General features: G+C 48.2%; 1 protein-coding gene across 4 annotated transcripts in view; it reads right to left on the reverse strand.

Annotated features, from left to right (window-relative positions):
• Window positions 1-24,598, reverse strand: part of ITPR2 (inositol 1,4,5-trisphosphate receptor type 2) — a 171,733-nt gene extending 147,135 nt beyond the window's left edge. For 2 of the 4 annotated variants that reach the window (XM_068142875.1, XM_068142874.1), the window contains exons 1-2: window positions 24,085-24,591; window positions 1,653-1,723 (exon numbers count right to left, since the gene is read on the reverse strand). In XM_068142875.1, the coding sequence (XP_067998976.1) occupies window positions 1,653-1,723; window positions 24,085-24,176 (163 nt within the window). In that variant the 5' untranslated portion in view covers window positions 24,177-24,591. Of the gene's footprint in view, window positions 1-1,652; window positions 1,724-24,084 lie in introns of all 4 variants that reach the window. The other 2 variants (XM_068142876.1, XM_068142880.1) reach the window with 2 other exon arrangements.
• Between the last annotated feature and the right edge of the window lie 2,027 nt (window positions 24,599-26,625).

Here is a 26,625-nt window from a genome sequence, read left to right on the forward strand (position 1 = left end):
AGAGAAAAAAGGATGTGCAAGCTAGAGAGAGAGGCTGCAACAGGGAGCAGAGCCCAATCTGTCCACGACTAAGAGAAAACATTCCCCTGCAGAAGCTGGGATGTGAATCAGGAGCACAGTCCTCGCGTTCCCTCAGCAGCAGACAAGAGCTGTACATCTTGTCTGTGTCTCATCCCCTTCTGCCACTTGCTCTCCATATACCAGTGCCACTGCCTCCACTGATGCCATGCTCTTGGCATTGAGAGGTCAAAAATGTCACAACCTGGATCAAAGCGCCCCGACCCTTTTGATGTTCCTGAAATCACCTTTGTGGTTGCTCTGGTTTGCTTTTTAACAAACCACCAACTTTTTTCCTCTTTGACTTTGCAAGTTAAGAAAGAACATCACAATTGCAACAAAAGAACTCTGCTGTAGTCAAGGTATAACATCAAGTCCTCAGACGTGAGAGACAATGAAACTTAAGGGTTGTCTTTCTGACCTCTATTCTGCTCCTTGGCTGGAAGGTATCTGAATGCACTCTGCAATTACACCAGCACATGCAAATCTTTTCTGATGTCCCCCATCTCATCCAGAAACCTGGATATGCTCCTACTTTGGGAACACAACTGGGGTGGTGAAGTGACAGAAAAGGTATCCAAAGAATCTCCACCTGAAACGTTGTGCCACCTGAAAGCTGTGAATTAAAAATGTATTTGCAAGCAGTGAGAAGATGAGGTCACGGTTAGGCAGCCTGAAAGCCACACTGGAGAACCTGATGCTCTCACCATTGCTTCCACAGTTACTCTGTGCCATCATGCCAGTGACCGACATTTATTCCTGTTGGTTTCTAAGTGTACATCCTCACTTTCTCAGTCTCCAACATTTCCCAATGTGATGAATGCTCACAGCTGGAAGTGGAACCAACTGCTGGTGTTTCCTGAATACACAGCAGAGAAAAGTCTTGAATACACTGGAAAAACAGAACTCCAGTCTCCCAGAGCTCTAAACACAGCTCTTTTTGCAACCACAGCCTATACTATGGTATAATAAACACTGGACATAAAATACCTAGATGAAAGAGGTCTGGATCAAGCTAGTAAGACTCTGCTCCAGCACAGCTAGAGCAAATGGCTTAAAGCAAGTTCAGACAAGACTGAGAAGTTTTATTTCCTTCCCTACTTATAAATACACAGAAGTTCTAATACCACAGGAGTAATTTTTTGCTTTCAGGAAGCAGAAACTGCACGCTGTCACTGCACTATTTCTCCCAAGAAGCAGAACAGCAGAATTATCCAAACCTACAAGGTCATGTCTAAGGAAGTTGAGAAAAATCAGATACATTTTTTAAGCAAAAGCAAAACAAGAAGCTGATGAAATATCTGGGGGTAACCCTTAAAATGTTGTCTTATCTTTAAAAACAAACAAACCAGCAGCTCAAATAGTTCTGAACCTTCACAAGCTTGTTTCCCATTTACAGTAAGAGCAGGGCTGGAGCAAGGAACTGGTCACAGCAACCAACTCTTGGACTACAAATGAGTCTCTTTCCCCATGTTTTCCACCCACCTCTCGTGCCCTTGGCGGCACGTTCACATCTGGCAAGTTATGGGTCTGGTAAGGCCAAGTGCCCAGGTGCACCCACCAGCCATGAAGAAAAATAATCCCCAGTTACTGACCTCTGAACTTCTTTGGAGGGTTAGCAAGGTCCCCTGCCTCTGGCTGAACCACACACCGATCATCCACTAACCTAGAAAAACAAAAGTGGTTACACTTACTGAAAGGTGCACTTGGCATCATTGGGCATAAGAAGTGGAGGAACACACCTGTCACAGCACAGAAGCTCCCAGGGCTCCAGCTGAACTCAAACAATACCTTAGAGACTATTAGTCAGCTACTAAGCATGACCAAGAAAAAAAACCTCTACATTTTCCTTTGGGAATGAAGGTTTCTTTTGCTGCAATGAATAATGGCCTATGTTTCAGATCCCTTTGTTTAAATACAGTTGAAGTCCCTTGGGTTACACTGTGTACATTGATGGTAGGTGTAAAATTCTTGTCATCCATTAAGAGCCCATTGACCCTGAATCAGAAACAGTTTGGTTTTCTGCAGCTCTCAGATTTTCACAGCCATTACCCCAGGGCATAATCCAAAATTCATCAAGATCAACAGAGAGACTCTAAGCCACTGGAGAAAGGCCTCAGAAAAACATTAGGAAGGCACATTAGTATCTGACAGGGGAAAGGACATTTAAAGCACTGTGGGTTAGCTTGGCTCTACACTTGCAAGCTGTTCTGGGCTCGCAGGTTCTGCATCTCACTGAGGACTTTCAAGGTGATGACAGCAGAGAAAGATTAATCGTCATGTGGCAGGACAGTGGCATGGCAGACCTGAAACACCACTCCAAGAGCCCTTGCTTTGTGCTTCAGCTGCTGACACTCCTGGTTTTTCACAAAGCCCCTTAACAACAAGGCCAGAAATCTGACTGAACATTGCTTTGTCTGTAGAGCAGCCTTCCAACCCTCTAATCCACCTGATGTCCATACAATGGCATCACCTTGTGTACCCCCAGCATGGCCACTGAGGAGTTCAGCCCCTCCTTGTTTACTGTGGAAGTGCTTTTTATGGCACTGCAGTGGGAGGCAAGCTGCACATGGCACAGCCTGTTCTGCAGAATGGAACAGGAGAGGCTCTGCAAACGCAGACACACAAAACCTTCAAATCCTGCTTTTCATCCCAAGCCGAAGGGCAGCTGTCTGTCTGTTACTGAAGCCTGCTAGGTGGCTGCATTAAACAACCAGCAATTCACAACCCTTGTCACTTGCAAACAACCTATTTGAGGTGTGTGAGACTGAGCTACAGGCTGAGCTACAATAGGTCCTGGGCACCTGCAGCTTCTACCACACCACAGTGCTGCGGAGTGTAAGACCACTTGCCTGCTGGTTTGCACGGGCAGCCCAAGTGCACCAGACATGACTTTTCTGATAAAGGCAGGATATTATAGGACACCATCACATCTGCTGGTTATTTAAATACCAATTGAAATTATTATGCCAACATTCAAGCCACTGCATCACCAAAGAAGCTTTGGCAAACTTCAAAGGGCTTAGTTCTTCAGCTGGACTGCAGACAATTTTTGTGCCCTCCACTGTCGCTCAGCACCAGCAGATCCAACACAACTGCATTTCAGGTTTTCACATGCTGGCAGCACACAAATGATAAAGAAGTTCCTTGTACATGTATGACAGGACTTCAATTTGTGCCACATCTCCCCTGAACACATGAAGTAGATGGTTCATGCCTCTAAGTAATTGTTGTACTGCAGTAATTGAGTTATACAATACAGTACCACAGTTACACAGTAGCTCCCTGGGGGCTGCCATAAATCACCAGAGAAGTCAGAACAATAATGACAGCCTTGGAGGTCATGCACACCCCTTTGTGTTCAGGTGACAGCAACAACACAGATGGGACCACCTGTGGGAGCTGCCCAGTCATTCCCCACTGAAACCAGCAAAAGTTTGTCCATTGTCTGCAAGGGCAGCTCCTCAGCATGCTGCTGCACACAGCCAGCCTCACAGACCACCAAGTGCTTAAAGCCATTAGGACCTCACACTCCAGTGTACAAAGCCACACTGAACATGAGGCTGCAGAGCCTCCTCCTCTGCAGTGTTCCAAACCCACCTGGACATATTCCTGTGGGATTTATTCTGGGTGATCCTGCTCTAGCAGGGGGTTGGACTGGATGATCTCCAGAGGTGACTTCCAACCTCCACTACTCTGTAATTCTGTAGTGATATCCTATCTGTAGCAATTAATTCCATGTTTAAGGCATACCTGTGTAAAAGCATTTACAAGCACCTTTAAATAGAGTGCCTCTCGTTTTTTGTTGTTTTAGCAACAAAAGGCCAGGATCAGCTTTCTCCCCATATCATTCATCATTTGTGTTCAGAACTTGGCTAACATAAACAACTTCCAGCTTCCCACACAGCTCTGCTCCTTAGGCAGAATCAAGGAAACAGCCTGCAGTCATTCCCACCAAACCTCTCTCCTGAGCAGAACAGCAGCCTTTGTAGGGACTCCCACTGAAAATACAAACAGGAGTCAGTGAAGAATCAGTGGGGGGTCTCGGCGTGCCTGGGCAAACTGGAGGCAGGATGCACTGAGGCGAGGCGCGGCGCTGGGCAGCTGCAGTGTAAGAACAGGGCAGGGATGTCGGCAGAAAGGGCCAGAGGCACCCAGGTGCACACGTATGAATCACACATGCTGGATCAATCTGCGTGTCCTGCAAGCTCTTCTGAAGGTAAATGCACCAAAGGTTTCTAGGAACTTGCAGATGTAGTGCAAGGGCCAAGGATAACCCTAGCAACAGCCCTTGAAAATCACAATGAGGCACTTGAAGTTCACTACTGAAACACAGCTGCACTCTGAAAGAACGAAAACCAGTGGAAGAAAAAACAGAATGATGATAGATTTAATGAATTTTATGGATCTTTCATAATGTAAGACACTTTCCAGATTGTCCAAGAAAGCAGCCATCATTGGAGGTGTTCAGGAGGAGACTTGATAGGGTGCTTGGTTGCATGGTTTAGTTGATCAGGTGGTGTTGGATGATGGGTTGGACACAACGATCCTGAAGGTCTCTTCCAACCTGGTTTATTCTATTCTATTTATCCCAGTTTTGTGCCTTCAATTTAGAAAAGCCACCACCCTGAAACACCTTTTATCTCTTCCAACCAACAGGCTTCCACTTTTCACAGCCAGTATCATTAAGCAAAACAGTACCTGAGCAAGCACACGAGCAAACAGACTGTCTCTCACATGTAACTGCACTGCTCAACTTTTACCCTCTTTACAGTCTCAGCACTTGACTGCTTGTCTGAGCAGCCCAAGGCCTGGCAGCAGCAGACAGACAGGGTAACGTTGAAAATGGACAAGAGGAGCTGGACATTTCAATTGCCAGTGGAGCCAAGCAGAACCTTTGTTCAACATCGTATCACAAATCATGCTGAGGTTACATCCCAAAGACACAAAAAGCCAGCCCTCCAAAGCCTCCCTGCCACTGCTCCTCAGATGTTGCTTTGCACACAGCCTCCTTATCAGAGCACCTTCCACCCAGCACACTTCTTCCCTTCCTAACTGCAGCTCTCACTTCCAAAGCCTCTCCCACGCTCCACACATCGCAGCACACTGTAACTGCTTGGGAAGGAAGGTGCCAGTCATGTTACAGAGGAGCCAACCAATAAGGAACAATAGGTTATTAGCATTTTGCTGCCCTGGAGACCAAACACCAAATATATAAACACTAGAACAACCAGGGTCCACCCAGTTCTTCTCCAATCCACCCACTTTTCATTTCATTGAGTCTCTTATCAGGCATCTAGGTCAGCCCACTTCTTGCTTGCTTCAAGCAGTCTCCTGCCAAATCCCTACAGTCATCACATCTCACCCTTCCCCAAGCATGACTTCATGCTCCTTTTGACTATCAGTCCCTGCTTCAAGTGATTTACAGCTCTACCATTTAGTTCTGCCATAGGAAATTTGCCCTTTTTCCTGTCTCCTTTCCAAAGCCAGCGTTTTCATCCTTCAGGGCCCCCTCTATTAACCCTAGCTTGCCCAGAAAATAAACAGGCTCCTCCCTGTACCAACAGCAGAAGCCTCTGTACCCTTTAGGAAGATTCCGTGTCCCAAATCCCTGTTATCAATGGGAGCACGGCAGGCAGCACACAGCATTTAAAGAACTGTTACACACCAGTGAGGTGCAGCAGCACACAGAGAGAGGTTAGAAAGTCTGACTCCTGGCTCAAACTTTAGCAATGTTACCCTTTCCTTTTCAAACAAACGTTAATTGCTACAAGCACAAAGCTTAACACGGACAGAAGCTATGAAATGAATACTCCTACTCTGGGAAAGCAAACTTCTGTGTATTTAAAGCATTCCAGACTTCTCAAAGCATCTTTAGCAGCAGGCACCTTTCACCACGAACCACCCACAGCACAAAACAAGAAGGCTGGATGCATTTTATCTCAGCCACACAGCTCAGGAGCACTCAGCCCTTCTCACCACGCTGACAAGTGCTTGGGCAGGTCACCTGGAATGGTATCAAATGCCATGGAGACAGAAAGGTAGCACAGGGAGATACCATATTTTACCTGCTCAGGTAAGCCAGCCAGCTATGACTCCTCAATGTCACTCCGGTATTGTCTGGCTTGTGTTACACCCAGTCATGCTTTTGGCCTGCAAGGGCTTCAGAAGCTCAGTCATTACAAACTGTAAATGCCCGCTTTTGAGGCACTGTGCACATCAGAAGGATGAAGTAAATGACGACAGCCAAACCAAACGGCGTTGGCAGATCGCAGCAGAGGGCACAAGGCATGCCTCTAAGATTTTAGTCTCCGTTTTTCAGATTTCCTGGCAAGTCATTCCTAGGCAAGGAAAATGGTGCTGAGCTCAGCTGGGGCAGGCCAACTTGTGCTGATAAAGGCACGGCATTTCAAGATCCTCACGCCAACGCTACAGACAGAAGACACTTCTCAGGGGGGCAGGGGTACTTGTTTTCTGCTGTCAGAGGGCACTTGGGACCTGGCAATGGGAGGAGTGCCAGCACACCCCACCCAGTCACACGGACTCCTGCTATGATTCTCCAAAACAGTGGTGCTCTGCTCCCCGGCTTGTTTTGGCTTCAGTCTGTCTCAATACCTCTGACCAACAAATGGCATTCCCACAAACCCAAGGAGATGGCTGATTTCTTCCTTCTTCTCTGTTTTTGTTCTTTCCCCTGGAATCACGAAATGTAACACTAACATGCAAGCATGTTGTGATAGCCTAAAAGCCTTCAACAGAAGAAAATCTTGCACAGCAAAACAGACTTTTTTGGATGAAATTTGTATTAAGACATTCTTTTAAAGCTAAAAATTTGAAAGGATAAAACTACTGTTATTAGGAAAGCTTTCTGAAAGCAGCTCTGGCTTGCAGAACACAGACCCCCTAACATCTCAGTTTCAGTTTAATGGCAGAACCACCACCAATGCCTGTAGCCAGCACATAACTCAGCTCCCCACAGCCTGCTGCTGCCTTCAGCATTCCCTTCTGCCCCAGGGACCATGACTTGGTTCGCAGGAATTGCCTGAGTCCCACTGCTTGCCCTTCGATAGGTGTGCAGCTCTCACTGCTGCTAGCGACAATCTGCAGTTACTGCAGGATAAGAGAGCTCCGCGTGGACGCGGCCCCAGCTCTCTCAACGGCAGATTGTTTTGTTCTCTTTCTGCACCAATAAAAGTTTACAAGTTTTAATTTTTCTGTATTCTCTTTACTTTTTTTGTTTCTTCTGAAGCAAGTTAAAAAACACCTCCCAAACAACAAACAGCAGCTCTACTTGCTTTCAAACTGAGCACAGACAGCTTCCTACTGGGAGAGATTATTTGGGGAGCTGCTCAAGATTCTCTTAGAGCTGCTTTTCCAGTTGCTGGGAGCAGCTCTTGGAGCCTTCTGCCACATCTACACCCAACCTACAGAAGCTCACTGAGAGAGTCGCACATACCTGTGCTGAGGAGATGCTTGGGATTGCTCCTTCCCCAGGGGAAGAAGTTGGGAAGCAGGATAGCTGGAAACAGCAGCTGCACACAAGATGGCAAAATTGCAGCTTCTCTGAGGGTCTACAGGCACAAAAGTAAAGGTGGAAAGAGAGCCAGTGCACTGCTGTGCTACTTGGGTGTGTTTTTCCAGAACCAGCACTGCTAGATGGGAAGATGCCTTAACGAGCAAGTTCAAGCCCCAAACCTGCTTCAAACCTTTCTCAGGCTGACCTCCATGAAGGTGCTCCCCCTCTGGTTTCAATGCACACTTAACATGCCCTGAAATGCTCCCAGGGTCCGTGTGGCACAGAAAACCTCATCTCTACCGCAGCAGACCTCAGTGCTCCAGCCACAGTGGCTGCACAGTCCTGGTGGAGCTTCTGGGACTCCTCCAGCCCCATCTATGCACAGAGTCCAGGGACACTTGCAGCCCGCAAAGCCAATCAGATCCTGGGCTGCATCAGGAGAAGTGTGGCTAGTAGGTCGAGGGAGGTGATCCTCCCCCTCTACTCAGCCCTGGTGAGACCCCACCTGGAGTACTGTGTCCAGTTCTGGAGCCCCTATTACAAGAGGGATGTGGAGGTGCTGGAACGTGTCCAGAGAAGGGCCACAAGGATGATTAGAGGGCTGGAGCACCTCTCCTATGAGGACAGACTGAAGGAGTTGGGGCTGTTCAATCTGCAGAAGAGAAGGCTCCGAGGTGACCTAATTGTGGCCTTCCAGTATCTGAAGGGGGCCTATAGGAAGGCTGGGGAAGGACTTCTCAGGATATCAGGTAGTGATAGGACTAGGGGGAATGGAATGAAGCTGGAGGTGGGGAGATTCAGGCTAGATGTGAGGAGGAGGTTCTTCACCATGAGAGTGGTGAAACCCTGGAATGGGTTGTCCAGGGAGGTGGTCGAGGCCCCGTCCCTGGGGGTGTTTAAGAGCAGGCTGGATGAAGCTCTGGCCAGGCTGCTCTAGTGTGGGGTGTCCCTGCCCGTGGCAGGGGGGTTGGAACTAGATGATCCTTGTGGTCCCTTCCAACCCTGAATGAAACTATGAAACTATGAAACAGTGTTAGCTCCAAAATCACACCACCAGGAACCATCCTTAGCCATTTAGTGGTACAGGCTGTGGCACCCCAGACCACACGTGAGCACCTTGCTTGCTCCATAGCACAGACATGGCAGAAGATGCTGTGACAATGGTCTCATCCTGCACCTAGCACTTGCACCTGTGCTCCAGGTACCAACATCATGCTGAGCTGGGACAGGAGAGGATTTGAATCACAACATCAACACCAGAGCAAGGACCCTGCTGGCCAGGCTGTGCTGTCAGCTGCCCAAGTGTTGTGGCACCTGCCAGGTGTGCCTTTACAAGGAGCTCCCTTACAACAGTGAGCTCGGCCTTTGACGTGAAGGCTCTCCAGTTCTGCAGCATTCTTCTCAGCTGAGGGAAACGCTTCCAGGTCTCCTTGTACAGTCTACCCTGACACCATACCAGAGGGTAAACACCTGCAAATAAGCACCTTGTGTTTGGAGACTGAGTCCTTTCCCACTTACATACACTTACCAGGAATTAGCTGGCAGAGAAGCCAAGGAACGACATCCTCCAGAGAAGCCTGCACTTCAGGGGCACCAAGTGGAAGAATGGTATCCATTTCATGCTCACTTCCACATGCGCTGCTGCTGTGCACACACTTTTTAATGCTCATTTTATCATCCCACCAAATCTGTGAGCTTTAAAAGTGCAGATGGTGTGTGGCTTGGGAAAAAGGAGCATGGTTCCTCCTGGATCAGTGACTGGAAAGCACTGCTATTCCCCAACGTAACCCAGACACCTGCAGTGCACCTTCTCCCTCTTGTGCCAAAGTGTCCTTCACAAAGCAAAGGCAAACTGGTGTGAGGATTACACTTAACTCATGTTGCAAAAGTCTGAGTCAAAGCAGTCAGCTCTAGAAGAGCCACAACGGTATCAGATTTTATTCCAGATTTTGTGGCTTTTGCTATCTTTTCTATTGTTTTACTTCCTGATGCTGAATGAACATAGGTATGAAATCCCACTCTGCTTTCACTGAAAAGGAAAGAGCACCACTGCCCAGAGAAACATGAGGCTGGCCTCCAGCTCTGAAGGCCAAGCCAGGAGATCAAGAGAACACAGGCATGGATGAGCACTTTTTTAAACTCTCAGGGTTTTTCAAACCCCTCTCTTTTGTTTGTGGGGGATCTGACTCATAATTTTCAGAAACAAACAGGAAGAACTGCAGACATCTCCAAGTATTTCCTCTGCTCACCCCTCCCACCTACCCCCTTCCCCCCCCTTCTTCTTCTCATTTAACTTCTGGACACTATAATTCCTTTTGCGGTGTCCGGAGTCACACAGTGCTGCTCCACACCAGCTCCAGTATGCTAAGGCAGGCAAGACCTTCTTTTGCCCAAGTCAAAGGGCATGGTGCCCTCACTCCCCTCAACAGGACCAAGCAAGGCTTTCACACAGCCCCTCTCAATGCCAACTGAGAAACCGAAGCCTTTCCACCATGCTCCACTCCACTGCAGCCACCACAGTCTCCTGCACCATAGCAGCAGCCCCTTGCTGGCAGCAAGCAGAGGCTGCCCAAGCTGCTCTGCTGGAGGAAGTCTGGAGCCCAGCAGCTGGCAGAGGCAGACATTGGCTGCCTGGAGGCTGGGCACCCTCCCCACAGGACAGCCCCAACGAGCGGGGCTTAGAGAAGATGAAGCAGGACGAAGAGATGTTAGAAGGTGCTGTGGGAGGAAAGCTGTTTTACCTCACTCAGTTTGTTAGTGTTTCCTCTCATTGTATACATGGAGGGGGTGGATAAAGACATTATTTCCTCTTCTCCATTCACCATCGGGACTTGTCACAGTGCAGGGCAAGCAGCTTCTCAGTGCTGGCTGGCAGGAGGCACTGCAGGGGGAGGACCTCAGGATCTGCTCCTCTGCACCCTGAGCACAGCCAGAATGCAGCCTGTGAGGAAGCATTGGTGGGGTTTCAGCTTGCCCTGCTACAATAAGCAGTTTGGAATGATCATGGCTGCCCAACACATGCCCTCAACCAACAGGTGTGAGGGGAAGGGGCAAAATCTGACATGTGAGAAAGGCAGGCAGTGGGATGTGAGATGAGGCATGAGGGAGGACTCCTGCACCTACTGCAGTGAGGAGGGGGAAAACCAACACGAGCAGCGACAGGAGGAAAGACAAGACCTGACTTGAGGATGAACATGCAAGGTGAGAACGTGGTGCATTAGGGAGTAAGTAGTCATCATTATTCCCCCATGACCAACCCTGGGCCAGTGCAGTGGGGACCAGGCAGACATGCAACAGAAAGACACACCTCCCTTTCTGGAGATTCCAGCTCTCTCAGGCTGTTCTTTTCTACTTTCTTAATGGAATCCTTCCCAGGAAGAATGTACTCCACCCTTCAGGGTACTCCGTATAGTCCCCCTCGCTGTGCCAGCCTACAGTCTTCAATGCAATGGCAGGCAAGCCTGAGACGAGGTTTGTGTCCAAGCCACCCTGCTTCCCATCCCATACTCACTTCGCAGCTGCAAGGCTGGCCTGCTACTGCAGTTTCCCTGAAAGGTGAAGCTGGACCCTAAAAAGCATACCAAAGTTCACATCTAGTTTCAAGTTAAACTAATTGGTGTGCACAATCCCCATTTAAAAAGCCCTGATGAAGCCAAGCTAACGTTGTGAAATTATATCCAGCACAGTAAAACCATTCTAAGCTTTCCCTTATCGCTCCACAGCCCTCTTGGACACCTTATCACAAGAAATTAACCTGCTGCCTGGTACATTAAGATTAAAAGCCTGCTCCCTGCCTTAGCCACATTCTCTGTTCATTTGTGCATAGTGAACAATACTGCTCAGCTATAATCTGATTTGAACAGATAGCACAGCACCCCACCCAAAAATCAGCTTCATTTTTATCACCTTTCCAGATTTTATTAAAGCCATCTGACTATCTCTGTGATGCAGCTTTGTGTATGACCACACAGTTGTTTCTCCGAGTTAAACAGCACCTCATTGTCTGGGATAATCTCACCCACTCGCATAAACAATTACCCTGCTATATTTTGATTAACACTTCCGTTTAAGAGGACATAGGGGTGCTTCAGCCTGAGTGGCAGATGGTCTGGCCTCCTGCTAAGCAAACATTCTCTCCTCATGCTTTCTCTCTGGTTGAAAATCATACCTGCCAGCCTTCCCTCCTCAAGTACCTCTCTGAAGCAGAACTCTCTATTATTTTCCAATTTGACACATGGAAATAAAACAACACGTGTCTAGGTGATGCCTGACACTTCTCCAAGTTAAAAGACTCATAAACATTCCATAAAAACACCAAGTTGAGCCAAATGCAGGAAAGGGCAAAAGCAAATGCTGAGCTAGTTCATTCATTTCACATTACAGCCTCCAAGAGTCTGCCTGCCTCTAAGCAACAGTCAACTCCCTTAGCACAAATCATCTACTAAATTGTTTAAGTATATGAACTCATGTTGCCTAGAGAGAGCTAAGAAGACCTCTCATAAACTGTTTTGATGGTGAACAGTGACGTGCAGCCACTGATCCTTGCAGAATGTATCTCCACAGCCTCAGTGGCTGCAAACACTGTCCACCAAGGCACAGTAAGCTGTGACACCGCAGGGTATTCATATCTGAATTCTTCCATCAGTACAGTGCTCTAACTAAGATCTCACAAGTGAACTGCCCTCCTGTGATCCATCAAGATACAAACAGATATTGGTTAAACCTGAATGGGCACAGAGAAACAGACAAGGATTTCTCCCACGGCACCTACGTGCTGCTCTGGCAACTTCAAAGCAGTACAGACCGTTCCTGCGCCTCGCCACGTGCTGCTCATCTGGCTGCTCCACAGCTTTGTGCCAGCAGTTATGGGAATTGAAGCCAGCATGAGTCTTTGTCTGTTCTTTCTTCTAATAGAACAGAAGAGAATAGACCAGGTTGGAAGAGACCTTTAAGATCATCATGTCCAACCTATCATCCAATACCACCTAATCAACTAACCCATGGCACCAAGCACCCTGTCAAGTCTCCTACTGAATACTGAACACCTCCAGGGATGGTGACTCCACCACCTCCCTGGGCAGCCCATTCCAATGGGCAATCACTCTCTCTGTAAAACTTCCTCCTAACCTCCAGCCTGAACCTCCCCTGGCACAGCCTGAGACTGTGTCCTCTTATTCTGGTGCTAGTTGCCTGGGAGAAGAGACCAACATCCACCTGGCTACAACCTCCCTTCAGGGAGTTTTAGAGAGCAAGAAGGTCTCCCCTGAGCCTCCTCCTCTCCAGGCTAAGCAGCCCCAGCTTCCTCAGCCTCTCCTCACAGGGCTGTGTTCCAAGCCCCTCCCCAGCTTTGTTGCCCTTCTCTGGACTTGTTCCAGCAAGTCAACCTCCTTCCTACACTGAGGAGCCCAGAACTGGACACAGTACTCGAGATGTGGCCTGACCAGTGCAGTGTACAGGGGCAGAATGACCTCCCTGCTCCTGCTGGCCACACTGTTCCTGATGCAGGCCAGGATGCCATTGGCCCTCTTGGCCACCTGGGCACACTGCAGGCTCATGTTCATCCTACCATCAACCAGCACCCCCAGGTCCCTCTCTGCCTGGCTGCTCTCAGCCACTCTGACCCCAGCCTGTAGCACTGCATGGGGTTGTTGTGGCCAGTATGTAGAACCTGGCACTTGGATGTGTTAAATCTCATGCCCTTGGACTCTGCCCATCTGTCCAGCCTGTCTTCCAATGAAGAGGTTTTAGAACATGTTTTTGTTTATTTTTACTTTTTTTTTTTCTAGGAAACAAGTACCAAAAATAACTGTTTGTTTGCACATAAAGCTGTGTGTTTATACAAGACAAAAGTTTGTATCTAGCTTGTCATCTGAAATCAGAAGGAAGTATCACAGCACTTTGCTCACCATAGCTGAGCACAAGTTCCTGCCAGCTAACTTTGTACAGATCTTGTCCTAGCTGCAACACAGACTCTCAGCTAGCATTTGGATCAGATTCTCTGCTGACTCTGGCATCACAGTGCCCAGAAAACATCTGATGGGCAAGCACTAAATTCACCACCTGCAAGGGATGGCACAAATACCCCACTGCCCCTCCTCTTAACACATGGCAGCAAAGGTGGGAGAGGTAAAATAGGACCTCCCAGCACTCCCCTGTAAGCCCCTGCAGCCAAGACTCCTTTGCAGTTGCTCCACGCCAAAATTCACGTGGCCTCCAAGGCATTAGGTTAAGGTTTCCACTGGCCCTGCCAGCCTCCAAAAAGAAAACCCATCCTCCCCAGAAACAGAGCCACTAGCCAGCTGGGGCAGTGTTGAAGTCCTATCCATTGCCACCCCTTGGAGAGTTCAGCCTTTACAGAAAGCATCTCAAGTAATTCACAGCCACACCATTATAGAAGACCTCGCTAGCTTCTAGGCAATGCTCAAGCCCTTCCTCTGCACTGTCTATCCTAGAAGACCCTACCTTCAATCCACAAACTGGGTAGTGGTGAGATAAATGCCTGCTATGGGCAAAGATCAGAGCATCCTGCAAGCCTGCATGACACCAAAGCTCACTGGCATCTTGCTTCATCGTGCAAACCACTCTAGAAGCAGAAACTGTGCATGATGAGATTGACTCTTCAGTGATAAATAATGACTTGCTCTCTACTCTTTGGGCTGTGTGAACCCTTTACTACTCAAATTTTCCCTTCAATGCCCCACCAAGCACACAAACTGCACGTGCTGTGGCAGAGGCAGTGCCAGTGGCGCAAACAATGCTACTGACAGCACAAACTGCTCTTTCAGGACAGCAGAGCTCAGCAACAGGGACAAAATGGCCTTCCTGCTGCTCCACAACTGACACAAGAGATGAAATGCTGGAAACAGGGAAATGCAGTGAATCACCTCAGGCTGCACAGCCCGAGACCAGGACCAGACACTGCACAAAGAGCTGCTAACATATCTCACTGCATCAAGGAAACTGCCCTCCTTCTGCTGCTTGCCAACTAAATAACCTACCTCTGAAGAATTCAGTCCCACCTAAAGAAAGACTGAGAACTTGTACAAGATATTTCAGATCCAGCATAAGATCCACATTTCTTCTGGATGCCCAAGTCAGGGAGAAAACTGCACCTGTTTTTATCAGAAGTAATGACTGCCTTTACCAATTCTTAGCAAACAAGCACCCAGATCTGATCCTTCAAATTCCCATCACATAAAAATACCCTGTTCTTGAGCAAAACCAGCCATAACTTAGACATTTCAAAACTCTTCCACCATACCTGCAGCCAAAAGACCACTCTGACAGTATCTGAGGATACCTGAAGGCTTTCCATCACTCAGGTAAGCCTGGGAATACAGCATCTTCAGGATCTTTGGAGGACTGAAGTGATTGGAAAGAAGATCTGACAAGATATTTTCAGTCCTTTGTGACTAAAGGGATAAAATGCCTCTACTTCTCCTATGATTTCTGCTAAAGAGAGATAATGGATGAAAATCAGCTACTGAAAAAAACACTTTCCTTCACCCCAGCTTGCTGTAAATCTTATACTTTGGTCTAGAAAGCAGCTTGGTCTCTTTAGACCATGTACTTCTCACTGCAAAGTAGACTATTACAACACATGTTGGGGTTGTCTAGAATGGAGAAAAGGAGGCTGAGGGGAGACCTCGTTTTTTACTACTCCCTGAAGGGAGATAGGAGGCAGGAGGGGGTTGGTCTCTTCTCCCTAGTAACAAAGAGGAAATGGCTTCAAGTTGCACCAGGGCAGCTTTAGGCTCTCTCTGAGAAGAAACTTCTTGACTGAAAGGGTTCTCAAAGCCTGGCACAGGCTGCTCAGGGAGGTGGCTGAATCCCCATCCCTGGAGGTGTTCCAAAGAGGCAAAGATGTGGGCTGCATCCAAAGCAGCATTGCCAGCAGATCCAGAGAAGTGATTCTGCTGCTTCACTCTGCTCTGGTGAAGCCTCAGCTAGAGTACGGCATGCAGGTCTGGAGCTCTCAATATAGATGGATTGGGTGATGAATTGGGTCCAGAGAACAGAACTTCCTAGGAACTGTCTTACTTCTGAACTCTAAGCTTGCCTCGTGTGACTGTCACACCTCATCCTGCCATTCTGAGGGGATGCTACACTTTATGGTGACTGTGAGAACCAATTATCTCCCCAAATGCTCTCCTGTTGTCCAAGCCAGAGACAATAAAATCTTCAAGAGTTCATTGGGAGACCTGCCAATGCCTGCAAAGGCACAGCCCTGCTAATGCCTACAGCCCTCAGGTGGCTCAGCTGGGAGTGCATCAGAGGCATTTTCTTGATTATTTACCTGGAAAGAATTCATAAATTCTCATTTTCCTGGACATAGACATCAAACATCAGGAGTTTGTGTTGCAGCTTTCAGAGACATCTCAGAATCTCAGAAAGAACAGTGCTCAGCAGCACTCTGTTTTCTGCTCCCTAAGCCAGCACATCAGGCTCTCTCTGGCTAGGCCTGGGTTTTGCCCTACCTTCCCTCTCTCCCTACTCGCTCAGGCCTGTGCAGCTGACCTTACCGATGCCAGATTCCTTCCTAAGAAGCTTCTTGGGTAACAGGGCTCAGCTTTACTCAGGCTTTACCAAGCCTGTGTGCCTTGGGTGGTGACTTCTGCTACTTCAGCTGTCTGGTTGCATAAAGGAGGAAGGATTTTATCTTGCACATCCATTACAAATTAAGATCAGTAATTACACTTCCCAGGGTCCAGGAGGCTCCAGCTGGTGTATGAACATGGCAATAGCGCCAGCAAGTGTAAAATCCCTTTCAGCACACTTTTCTTATTGCAAAGACAAACCTCATTCTGCATCTTTAGCTATATGTATTTTTTAAAAAAGCAAACTTGACACCTGGAAACATCAATGCATTGATTTTGTCACGAGAGGCTTACCCTCAGGCTTACATGAGATAAGACAACTTAACTTCTGCAGGTTCACGTTCCACATCTTACCAATCCACAACTTGCCAACAACCTTGAGCAAGCCACACCACTGCTTGTGTCTGATCCCTTACTACAATGCTGCCCTTTAAGCCTACTTCAGATCCACAGAATCATAGAACACACCGAGTTGGATGGGAACTTTAACAGTCATCCCCTGCAGCGAGCACGGACATCCCCAACTAGATCAGATCACTCAGAGCCCCATCAAGCCTGACCTTGAATGCCTTCAAGGATAGGGTCTCTACCACCTCCCTGGGCAATGGTCCAGTGTTCCACCACCCTCATAGTAAAGAGCTCACTGAACCACAGTTGAAAACCCAAACTAGAACCATCCCACTTCCAGCTCTGCTCAAGTAAAATGATCCTGTTGGACAATCACAGAATCACCCTGGTTGGAAACGACCTTCAAGATCATTGAATCCAACCATTCTCTAACTCTGCCAAGGCTGGGGCTAAACCACATGCCTCAGCATTACATTTCTGCCTCTTTCAAACACCTCCAGAGATGGGGACTTGGCCACCTCCCTGGACAGTCTGTGCCAGTGTCTGAGAGTACTAAGAGCAGCCTAATCACAGTGGACAGTTTAATCTGCTGTGGAACAGAAAAGGACCAGACGAAATGGTCGCACAGAGCAGGAGTTTGACTCCACCAGCCTAAGGCACAGCACTGTTCCAAGTGAGACGTTATAACAGAACTTTACATGTAATAGTTTTACTATACCCTAAACATTACAGGAAGGGAAATGCAGTAACTGGTGCTTACATTCAGTGGCAGAAAAGCCTGTTCAACTACAGAAGTTAATAGAGACAAGACTCATTGCCTGCCAGCCCCTGACCTTGTTTTGGTTTTGAAGAGAAGTTATTGTTAATGCAAACTCAGCACAGCTCTTAACCCAAACCCTGCTGCTGCTCAGAGTCCACAGCAGTGCCCTCTCTGAAGAGCCAGGTGCCTGCCAATGGTTTCATGATCAAATCCTCATTTATCTTTCAGTACTTCTGAAGATCTATCTAGGGATCTACCTATAAAGGAAATTATGTCATGAAACTTTGCCACTGTTCTTTTAGTTCACTTTTTCCAAGTGAATGGAGGTAACAGCAGTCACCTACAGCCTGACACAAATTATCTCCTCACCACTTCAAAACAAAAATCCACTATGGTTTTTGGTACTTGTATCATTTAAAGGAGAGGACTTTTTTCCTGTGTTCTACTGTTCTTTATAAAAAGCATGCCAAGATGGCAGTGATGAGATGTGAAGATATCTACAAAGGTACCTGAAAATCTTATTTAAAACTTGGACTGCTGTCAGCTTTACTGCTCTTACTGTAGCACTACAGTGCAAAGCATTTATCACATCATGCATATTGCAAGATACAATATTACATAAATAGGGAAACCTCTGTGACATTAAAGCTGGGCTTCAACCCAAGAAGCATTACATTGCCCCACCTCATTTTCACATCAATGATCATGATGTAAAGCCTCATTTCAGAACAACGACATTCCACAAAACTCTCCCCCTAAGCCTGACGCTTCAGCTCTCTGTGAGGGGCGGAGCTCACCGGGCCCCACTTTCACGTCTGGGGCAGGAATGAGGTCTGCGGACCGGCGCCCTCATGAGGGGCAGGTGGCAAGAAGAGGACAGCGCTTTCAGCTGGCATTGAGTCTGCCTTAGCAAAAGGAACCAGTTAAAGTCAGAAATTGTCCAAGATGCCAAAGCCAAGACCATTACCAGGCAAGTAATCTTTTTCACTCTATGTGGGTTTTTTAAATGAAGAAATACTAAAAACCTGGCTGAGCAAAGGCCCTTGTGCTTCTTAGGAGACGATGTTCCAAACTGAGGAAGTCAAAGACTCATCTGAACCCTTCTTCTGTGGCACCTTCAAAATAGAGGATGACCTTGATTTGCAGTCAGTCTAAGAACCATGCAAATACTGTCAAGTCCATCTCGTGGTGTAAAAGGAAGTGACATCAAACTCGAAGTCATGCAGTTCGAACAACCTCCCCTCTCTTTCCTGACTGCTCCCTGAACTAGCCATAGCCCAGCTGAGGACTACAGAAGTTCTGACAGCCACACCACTTATCTCAATTTAAAATTCAGGCTCTCCTTTATTTTCTCTTACTGCTTCACAGCTTAAATGTGAACTCACTTTCACATTGAATCAATTGGGTTTTTTCCAGAGGAGAAACTCTGTCTGATAATGAGCTCGTTGAACCAAGGATATTACAGTTTAACACAGAGTCTCATAAGTCATAATACCATAATTAAGTCTAACCTATGTTCCTTCACACCCAGGCTGTGCTCCACGTGCGAGCAAAACCTCTGACACAAAGCAGGCTCCTCCAGGGCTCATAACTTGCTGCAGTCCCACAAGGGTGATTTGTGGAAAGCTTTTGTCTCATTGTTTATTTAAAGCCAGCACTGTTGTTAGAGCATCTGAAATGAGCATCGAAATAAGTTTGTTATGAATGGCAAAGCTGGAGTGCTGCCTAATTGCTATGGGAGTGGATAACTGCAGAGATGAGCTTTGCCACATGCACTGAATGGCAAGGTATGCACCATGCACAGCTGATTCCTGTGCCTGTACCTCTGCTTCCCTTTCCTAAGTGTTATTTAATTCTGTATGTATGAGAATTGAACTGTGAGTCACTCTAGTTGTGCCACTCTCACTTTTGAGACTTTTTCTTTCCTGACTGATTACATTTCATCAGCTGGCAGAAGGAAAAATGTGCTACTAAAGCACACACACTCTCCCTAACCATTGCTTACATTTCCAGACAGGAGACAAGCGTAACCAAAAAAAAGTGCACTGATGAAAACACTGCTTTGGTGTGTTTTAAGCATCATCACTATCAGCAGTCACTACATCTGATGATGCTGGGTGTGAGTTGATCTGCTGCAGGGTAGGAAGGCTCTGCAGAGGGACCTGGACAGGCTGGGTCAGTGGTCTGAGACAAGCGGGATGAGATCCAACAAGGCCAGGCACTGGGTCCTGCAACTGGGTCACAACCCCATGAAGGCTCCAGGCTGGAGGCAGAGTGGCTGGAAACTGCCCAGCAAAGACCAGAGGGAGTTGGTCTCCTCTCCCTAGTAAGAAGTGACAGAAGGAGAGGAAATGGCCTCAAGTTGCACCGGGGGAGGTTTAGGTTGGATATTAGAAGAAACTTCTTCTCTGAAAGGGTTCTCAAACACTGGAACAGACTCCCAGGGAGGTGACTGAATGCCCATGCCTGGAGGTGTTTCAGAGAGGCAGAGCTGTGGTGCTGAGGGCCATGGCTTAGCCCCAGCCTTAACAGAGTCAGAGAATGATTGGACTTGACGATGCTAAAAGGTCTTTTCCAACCGAAACAATGCTAGGACTTTATCTTTTCCCTTAGCACCACTCCTGCAGCCACCAAGATGACACATTAGCCTTTGTTTTACTTGGAATATTTTGATTTGTGCTGTTCCATAAGTGCTTTCTACTTAATCTTACCTACTCACAAAGTATGACTGACTCAATCTGTGTATGAAGTTCAACTTCAGTAAGATCCCTAACAGACAACAGCCCAATGAAGGAGCACAGATAAAACTGAAAATCATGTCAAACAAGAAAGTTCTGACAAGCGCTTCTACAAGCTAAGAGTAGCTGTTAAGAAAACCCAACCTTAAACTCAAGAAAATGAGTCGCAATAGTATACAACAAGCTTCTTGCTGCTTATCAGAAAAAGCTCTCAGCACCTCTCAACCACCCACAGCCACATCACACCCAGCAGGCAAGCCCAGCTGCAGGCTCCATGAATTACTTTCCACGAGGTTTCTCACTGCTGTAGCACAGAGCTGCTTCTGAGGAGGTGAGGCAGGAATGCAGCTGCTGCTGGTGGCTAACAGGCCCACCCCACACTTTCCAACAGTTGATGCTGGCTGCTGTTGCTAATGTTCTCCCACCTCTCCAACAAGAAGTACTTCTTCCCCTCATTGAACTGGTAGGGGATTAATAGCAGCTCTAATTCCCAGGATGCGTCATTGCCAACGTTATAGCTAAAGTATTGGGGAAGGCGGTTTCAAGGTTCAGGCACTGGTCTCGGACAACTTCAGATGCCTGGATCCATCGCCTAGCTTGACAGATGCATCCTGGGGGGCATAAAGCCACCAACCGTGCACAAGCTGAAACATACTAAAAGCTCAAAAATGGGGGGAGACCCACACTATTAGCACAGTCCCATAATGTAATGCCAAGCACATGCTGAAATGGCAGAAAGCTACCCATGGATGTAAACTTTTCCCAGACACTTCCTTTTCTGTTTATCCACGTTAAAAAGCATTCTCCTTTAAAGAAGGAAACTGGGGAGGAGGAAGCTCAGAGAACCTCGATGCAGGAAAAGAAAATAAAAATAATTGCACGCCAGCAGCACAGCAGAGCAGCTTTTTCAGTAGAACAGAAAAGACAGCAGGGGACTGCTTGGACTCTCAGCATCTCAAGTATCCAGAGACCTGTAGTAGCCAACAGAGCCCTAAAACCTTCTCCTCTGCTGTAAACCCAAGACATCCCTCTCCACTTGGGATCCACAGTGTGGAACATCCTCCTGGAGATAAGCTGATTATACTTCTTCCACAAACTGAGCACAACCACTCTCATTTAAAATAAAGATACAGGAGGAAGAATTTGGAGCTGGGCTGCCTGACCACCCTGCGACATCCCACACTGCAGCACTACCCCCCAGTTCCCGCAGAAGAGAGGGTCAGCTTCCTCTTCTGGCTAAGAAAGATCAAATCTGAAGGCAGAGCCCTCACACATCCACCAGCCATCCCTAGCAAGGAAACAGTCCAGGGACAAGGACAGGAGCACAGGTTTCTTCCACCTCAAAGAAGTGTCCCAGTCTTTTAGGTCTCATTTACAGAGCATCGTTGTTCCAGCAATTCTCAAACCCTTTTGGGCAGAGATAGCTTTGGAAAGACATCCCTGCCTTCGTCTAGCACCACTTGACATGCTCACCTGGACACAGGGCCAAGAGGCACACATCCATCATCTCCTAAACAGGGAGATCAGGACCTCCTAACCTGCACACTCAGATTATAGTAGATATTAACCTGACCCTACACTTGGTCTGGATAGCTCAGCCACACCGTCCTCTTGGCTTTAAGTTTTCTGGGTAAACCAAACATATCAAAATGTATGCACTAACAAGTGACAAAAAAAACATTCTGAAATGTATGAAACAGCCTTGGCTTAGAAATCTCCCTCCAAACAAATCTGTTGAGCCGGCTCCATATTTCAAGGAGTAAGGTCCACTGATGTGACAGTCCTCCCCTCCTTGAGGTGCTGTGCACTTTAACTTATTTATAGAATGGCCTCACTCATGCTTTGTTTAAGAAACAATTAGCCTTTGACAGCTTAAAATAAACAAGCAGGACTCTGCCTGCTGCAGTCGCTAGACCTGCCCGATGGGCTCAACAGTGTATGCCACACGTTAGGTGGCCCAGCATGCTGCAAAGCGGCACCCGAAGCAATACAGGCAAGCGCCACAGAACCCCCATCTGTTCCTGCTTCTACCCAACTCTGTCCTCACCAGCAAAAGGGACTTCTGGAAGACAAGGCTACCTCTTTTCAGATGTTTGCAAACAGAGAACCTGCCAGAACATAGGAGATGCAGGAGTTTAGCACTGGGTGCATCACCAGTGTGCAGCTGGACAAACCTTTTCCCTGAATACGCAGTTGTTTCTCTTGTGCTCCTGTCTTTGGTCCATGGGCACTAACTGCAAGAGCTGGCACAGCTAACACAATTTAGCATCACAACTCTAGGTTTCAATCCAAGCTCTAGTACCTCCAGCAAAGGGGTCAGCATTCCCATTTAGCAGACAGGGAAATTTGCCACTGGTGACTTCACAATTCCTCCAAGGCTTTCAGCACTCAAATACAAGCATCCTGGCTCTGGAGCAAATTTACCATGTCAAGGAGTGGGGCACGAAGCAGTTGCACTGAAAAGCTAACAGAGCTGTATCAGCATTCCTGAACTCCTGGCCTTCTGTTGAAGGAGAGACACACACAGGTGCCCTGTCTCATACGTAGTTTTCTTGAGCTGAGGTTGTTGGCTAAAAGAGAGCATGCATAGCCTGTCAAGTGGGGTATCAGCTCGACTTCAGTTATTTCTTTTGGTAAAGAGCTCCCACTTGCCTTTGGCAAATGCTGATCTTGGCTTCCCATATATAAAACTGAGGGTAAAAGCCCAGCCCTAACTCCAAAGGAAGAGGAGAGAATCAGCATAGTCTAAAGACTGTGCCATGGGAGTGCCAACAGCGAAAAACACTCAGTAACAGATGAAACGAGTGAGCAGCAAGGATAGCATCTGAGGAAACTCTTCTCCAGTAAAAGCACCCTTAGTACTCAAAGTAACTCAGTCAGTCACTGCTTCCATTTTAAGACTGCCCCTTACTTCTCCCTACAATCCCCCAGTGAAAAACTTCAGGACACCCTAATACAACAGACAGGAATGAGACCCAGGCACATGGCAATCAGGAGCGGGTCAGCCTTAGCAAGTTTAGCTGCTATTCTACGAACACCAGAGGGATCATCTGCACTCTGGTGACATGTCATTAGAATGAAACTTCTTAATGGTTTAAAGAAAGATGTCAGGGTATTGCTGTCATCACTCACTATGGTTTTCTGTCCCGGACTCCTTTGGAATTTGAAGGGGATTTATAGCAGTCAGGGTTAACAAAAAGCAAGCAGGAGTAGTTCAGTGCAGTCTCTACAGCTAAACTACATCCCCTCATCCCGTAAAAAGAAGGGGTCGTGGAAAAAGCATCCCCACCAAATTAAATATCTGATTATAAATAACTGATCAGGTACAACTGCAGACAGGACTTCAGGCAAACACAAAACAGAAATAAAGGAATGCACATTTAAGGAGCATTATGACAACGTAAGCAAGAAAGCGAAGCCTTGCCCTCACGTCCTTGTCAAAAACTCTCAGACGTGCAACAGAATACCTGAATCCTTGAATCATTTTGGTTGGAAAGGACCTTCAGGGTTATTGAGTCCAACCATTCTCTAACTCCACCAAGGCTGCTGTGAAACCACGTCCCCCAGCACCACATCTCAAAACACCCTTGAAATCCCTCCGGGGATGGGTATTCAACCACCTCCTCGGGCAGCCTGCTCCAATGGTTGAGAACTCTTGAAATGAAGAAGTTTGTTCTACGGCCTTCTGTCCCCCAAAAAACACACATGCCCCAACCGAAGGAGCTGGCCATAAATGATGACGACATTACCGCGCTTGGGCACAGCGGAGGGGTCACTCTCCGGCGCGGGTGCGGGCAAGCGCCGGGCATTCCGGTTTGGGCCGGCCCGCAGCTGCAGTCCCGGTAGGAGCCGCCAGCCGCCGCCGCCCGGGTCCCGGTGCCCCAGGCCTGTGCCCGTGAGCACAGCTCTCGTTCCTCCGCTCTCCCATCACTTCCTACTTTCGCTCCCTGCCCCGCCGAGGCGGCAGTAGCGCTGCCGGCCGCTTCCTGCGCTGCCCGCGGTCGGACCCCGCGTGGCACGGCCCCGCAGCCGCCCCCCGCACACAGCACCGCGCCGCGCCCCGCTCACCCCAGCGTGCTGATGAAGCCGTTGACAGAACCCTCGGCGTAGAGGGACACGATGTCCCCGATGTACAGAAAGCTGGACATTTTCTCAGTCATTTTGGCTCATTTTCAGTTGGATTTCGCACCTTCTCCCCCTCAAAAAAAATAAAATAAATAAAATAATCCAAAACACAATAAAGCCGCTCCCGGAGACCGCCCAAGGCGGGGCGCGCGGGCAGGGCGCTCAGCGTGGTGCCTGCACCCGGGCGCCGCCTGACACCCGCACGGCGCCGCTGCCCTCCGCGGACCGCCACGGCCCGGCCCGGCCCCGCTCCGGCGCCTCCGCCCCCGGCCCGCCTCCCAGCACCGCCCCGCACGCCCAGCCGGGGCCGTCCCGGGCCAGGGGTCGTAATCCCCTAGTCGTGAAATCGTTTCAGCTGGAAAAGACTTTTCAGATGAAATCCAACCGTTCTCTAACTGTACCGTGGCTGGGGCTAACCCGTGGCCCTCAGCACCGTACCCGAAACACCTCCAGGGCTGGGGATTCCACCGCCTCCTTGGGCGACCTGTTCCAGGCTGTGAAATCAGTCTTTCAGGAAAGAAATTTCTTCTCATGTCCAACCTAAACCTCCCATGGTGCAATCTGAGGCCATTTCCTCTTTTCCTATCGTTTGTTACTAGGGAGCAGAGCCCAACCCCCACCTGGCTGCAGCCTCCTCTCAGGGAGCTGCAGAGAGCAAGGAGGTCTCCCTCAGCCTCCTCTTCTCCAGGCTGAACATCCCCAGGGCCCTCAGCTGCTCCTCCCCAGCCCTGCTCTCCAGACCCTTCCCCAGCTTCCTTGCCCTTCTCTGGACCTGCTCCAGCTCCTCAATCTGTTTCTCGGAAGAGGGGTTGGTCCCAAAACAGAACCCAAGACTCAAGATGTGGCCTCTCAAGTGTGGAATACAGGGGTATAAGCCCTGCCCTGTTCCTGATGGCCCCATTTTTTCTGGTTTTTGGGCCACCTGGGCACACCCTGGCTCGTATTCAGCTGCTGTCAACCAACACCCCCAGGTCTCTCTCTGCTGGGTAGTTTCCAGCCACTCTGCCTCAGGCCTCAAGCATTCATGGGGTTGTTGTGACCCAAGTGCAGGACCCAGCACTTGGCCTTGTTGGATCAAAGTTGGTCCATGCCTTGGAGTTGTGGGCCAGGACAACTTTGCTCCAGAGACACCCCCCCCAAACTCATCAAGAATTATTCCCTGCAGTGCAGGGATAACCAAGCACCCTCCAGCACAGGACTGTAACACAAGGGAAGCAGTAATTGTTTTAAACTAGAAGAGGGAGATACAGACTAGATATAAAGAAGAAACTCTGTACAACAAAGACACTCTGTACAGCAACAACAAACACCCACCCAGAAACATAGTGTGTCCCACATCTCCGGAAACATTCACGGTCAGGTTGGGATGAGCTCTGCATTGCCCTAGATGACTTTTAAAGGTTTCTTCCAGCTGAAAGCATTCTATGAAATACTTGTTTTGATTAGAAGTTAACCATGCTGCAGTCCTGTGCAGGAATTCCCACAGTACATGTTTCCACAAGAAAATTGCCAATAATTTAACAAAAATACACCCTCGAATTACAGAGCACCCTGGAAAACTTTTCTACCAAGGAAAGAAGGGGCAGGGCAGCATCCCAGAGTGGGGGGCTGCAGCACTCCCTGCCCAGCATACTGGAAGAGGGCCCTGCAGCTACACATGTCCTGCCTAGGCCATATTTTACCTCCCCAAGAGGTAAACAGTGATAGTACTTGGTTACCCAGTACATTTTTCCAACAGATTATTTGGATTAAAAAACAAAACAAACAAAAACATACCCCAAAAAACAACCACACAAAAAAAAAAAGGGGGGGGGGGGGCAGAACTTAAACCCAATAACTCATCCAGATATAATAGCTTGATCAAATACCAGTTAGGAAAAGATGAGAACATAACTCTAGCTGCAGGAGTGTGCAGAGTGCTGAAGATCAGTAATAAGGTCAGGGTTTCACACTTGTATTTAATTTCCCACATCTACAGCTTCCAGCCTTATCTCACTTCTGAGCATAAATCCCTGACATCAGAAATGCTGAGTCTTCAAAGTAAAAAAAGCTTTACCATCTAGATACACTGAGAAAACCATCACACCATTCTAGAGCTCCCTCTTTTTTAATGGGACCGGTTTGGATTTGTCTCCTTTCTGTACCCACCAGGACACAAAGCCACGATCAAAGCCCCAGGCTTGCATTCTGCTCATGCACACCTGCACACGCAGGCCTGGTGCCCGGCACTGGACCAAACCGTCGATTCCGCTTCCTGGCGCAACCACAGTCCTGAAAGCATATCTGCCAAATGAATATGAAGTGAACGTGTGCCAGACCCTTTGCTCTGGAACCAGTCCCTGCACAGGAAGACCAAAGATGAGGTGTTTCAAACTGCCCAAAACACACATGCTGAATCGCAAAGCTGGACTAAATTGAAACACACCGGAAACTGAAAGTCAGAGCAGCGCAGGTCACGGAAGGTGGAGAGACGCTAAGGCTCCC

Source organism: Melanerpes formicivorus, unplaced genomic scaffold, assembly GCF_026170545.1.
Source record: "Melanerpes formicivorus ecotype bairdi unplaced genomic scaffold, bMelFor1.0.p_v2 SCAF_8, whole genome shotgun sequence".
Classification (NCBI taxonomy): Eukaryota; Metazoa; Chordata; class Aves; order Piciformes; family Picidae; genus Melanerpes; species Melanerpes formicivorus.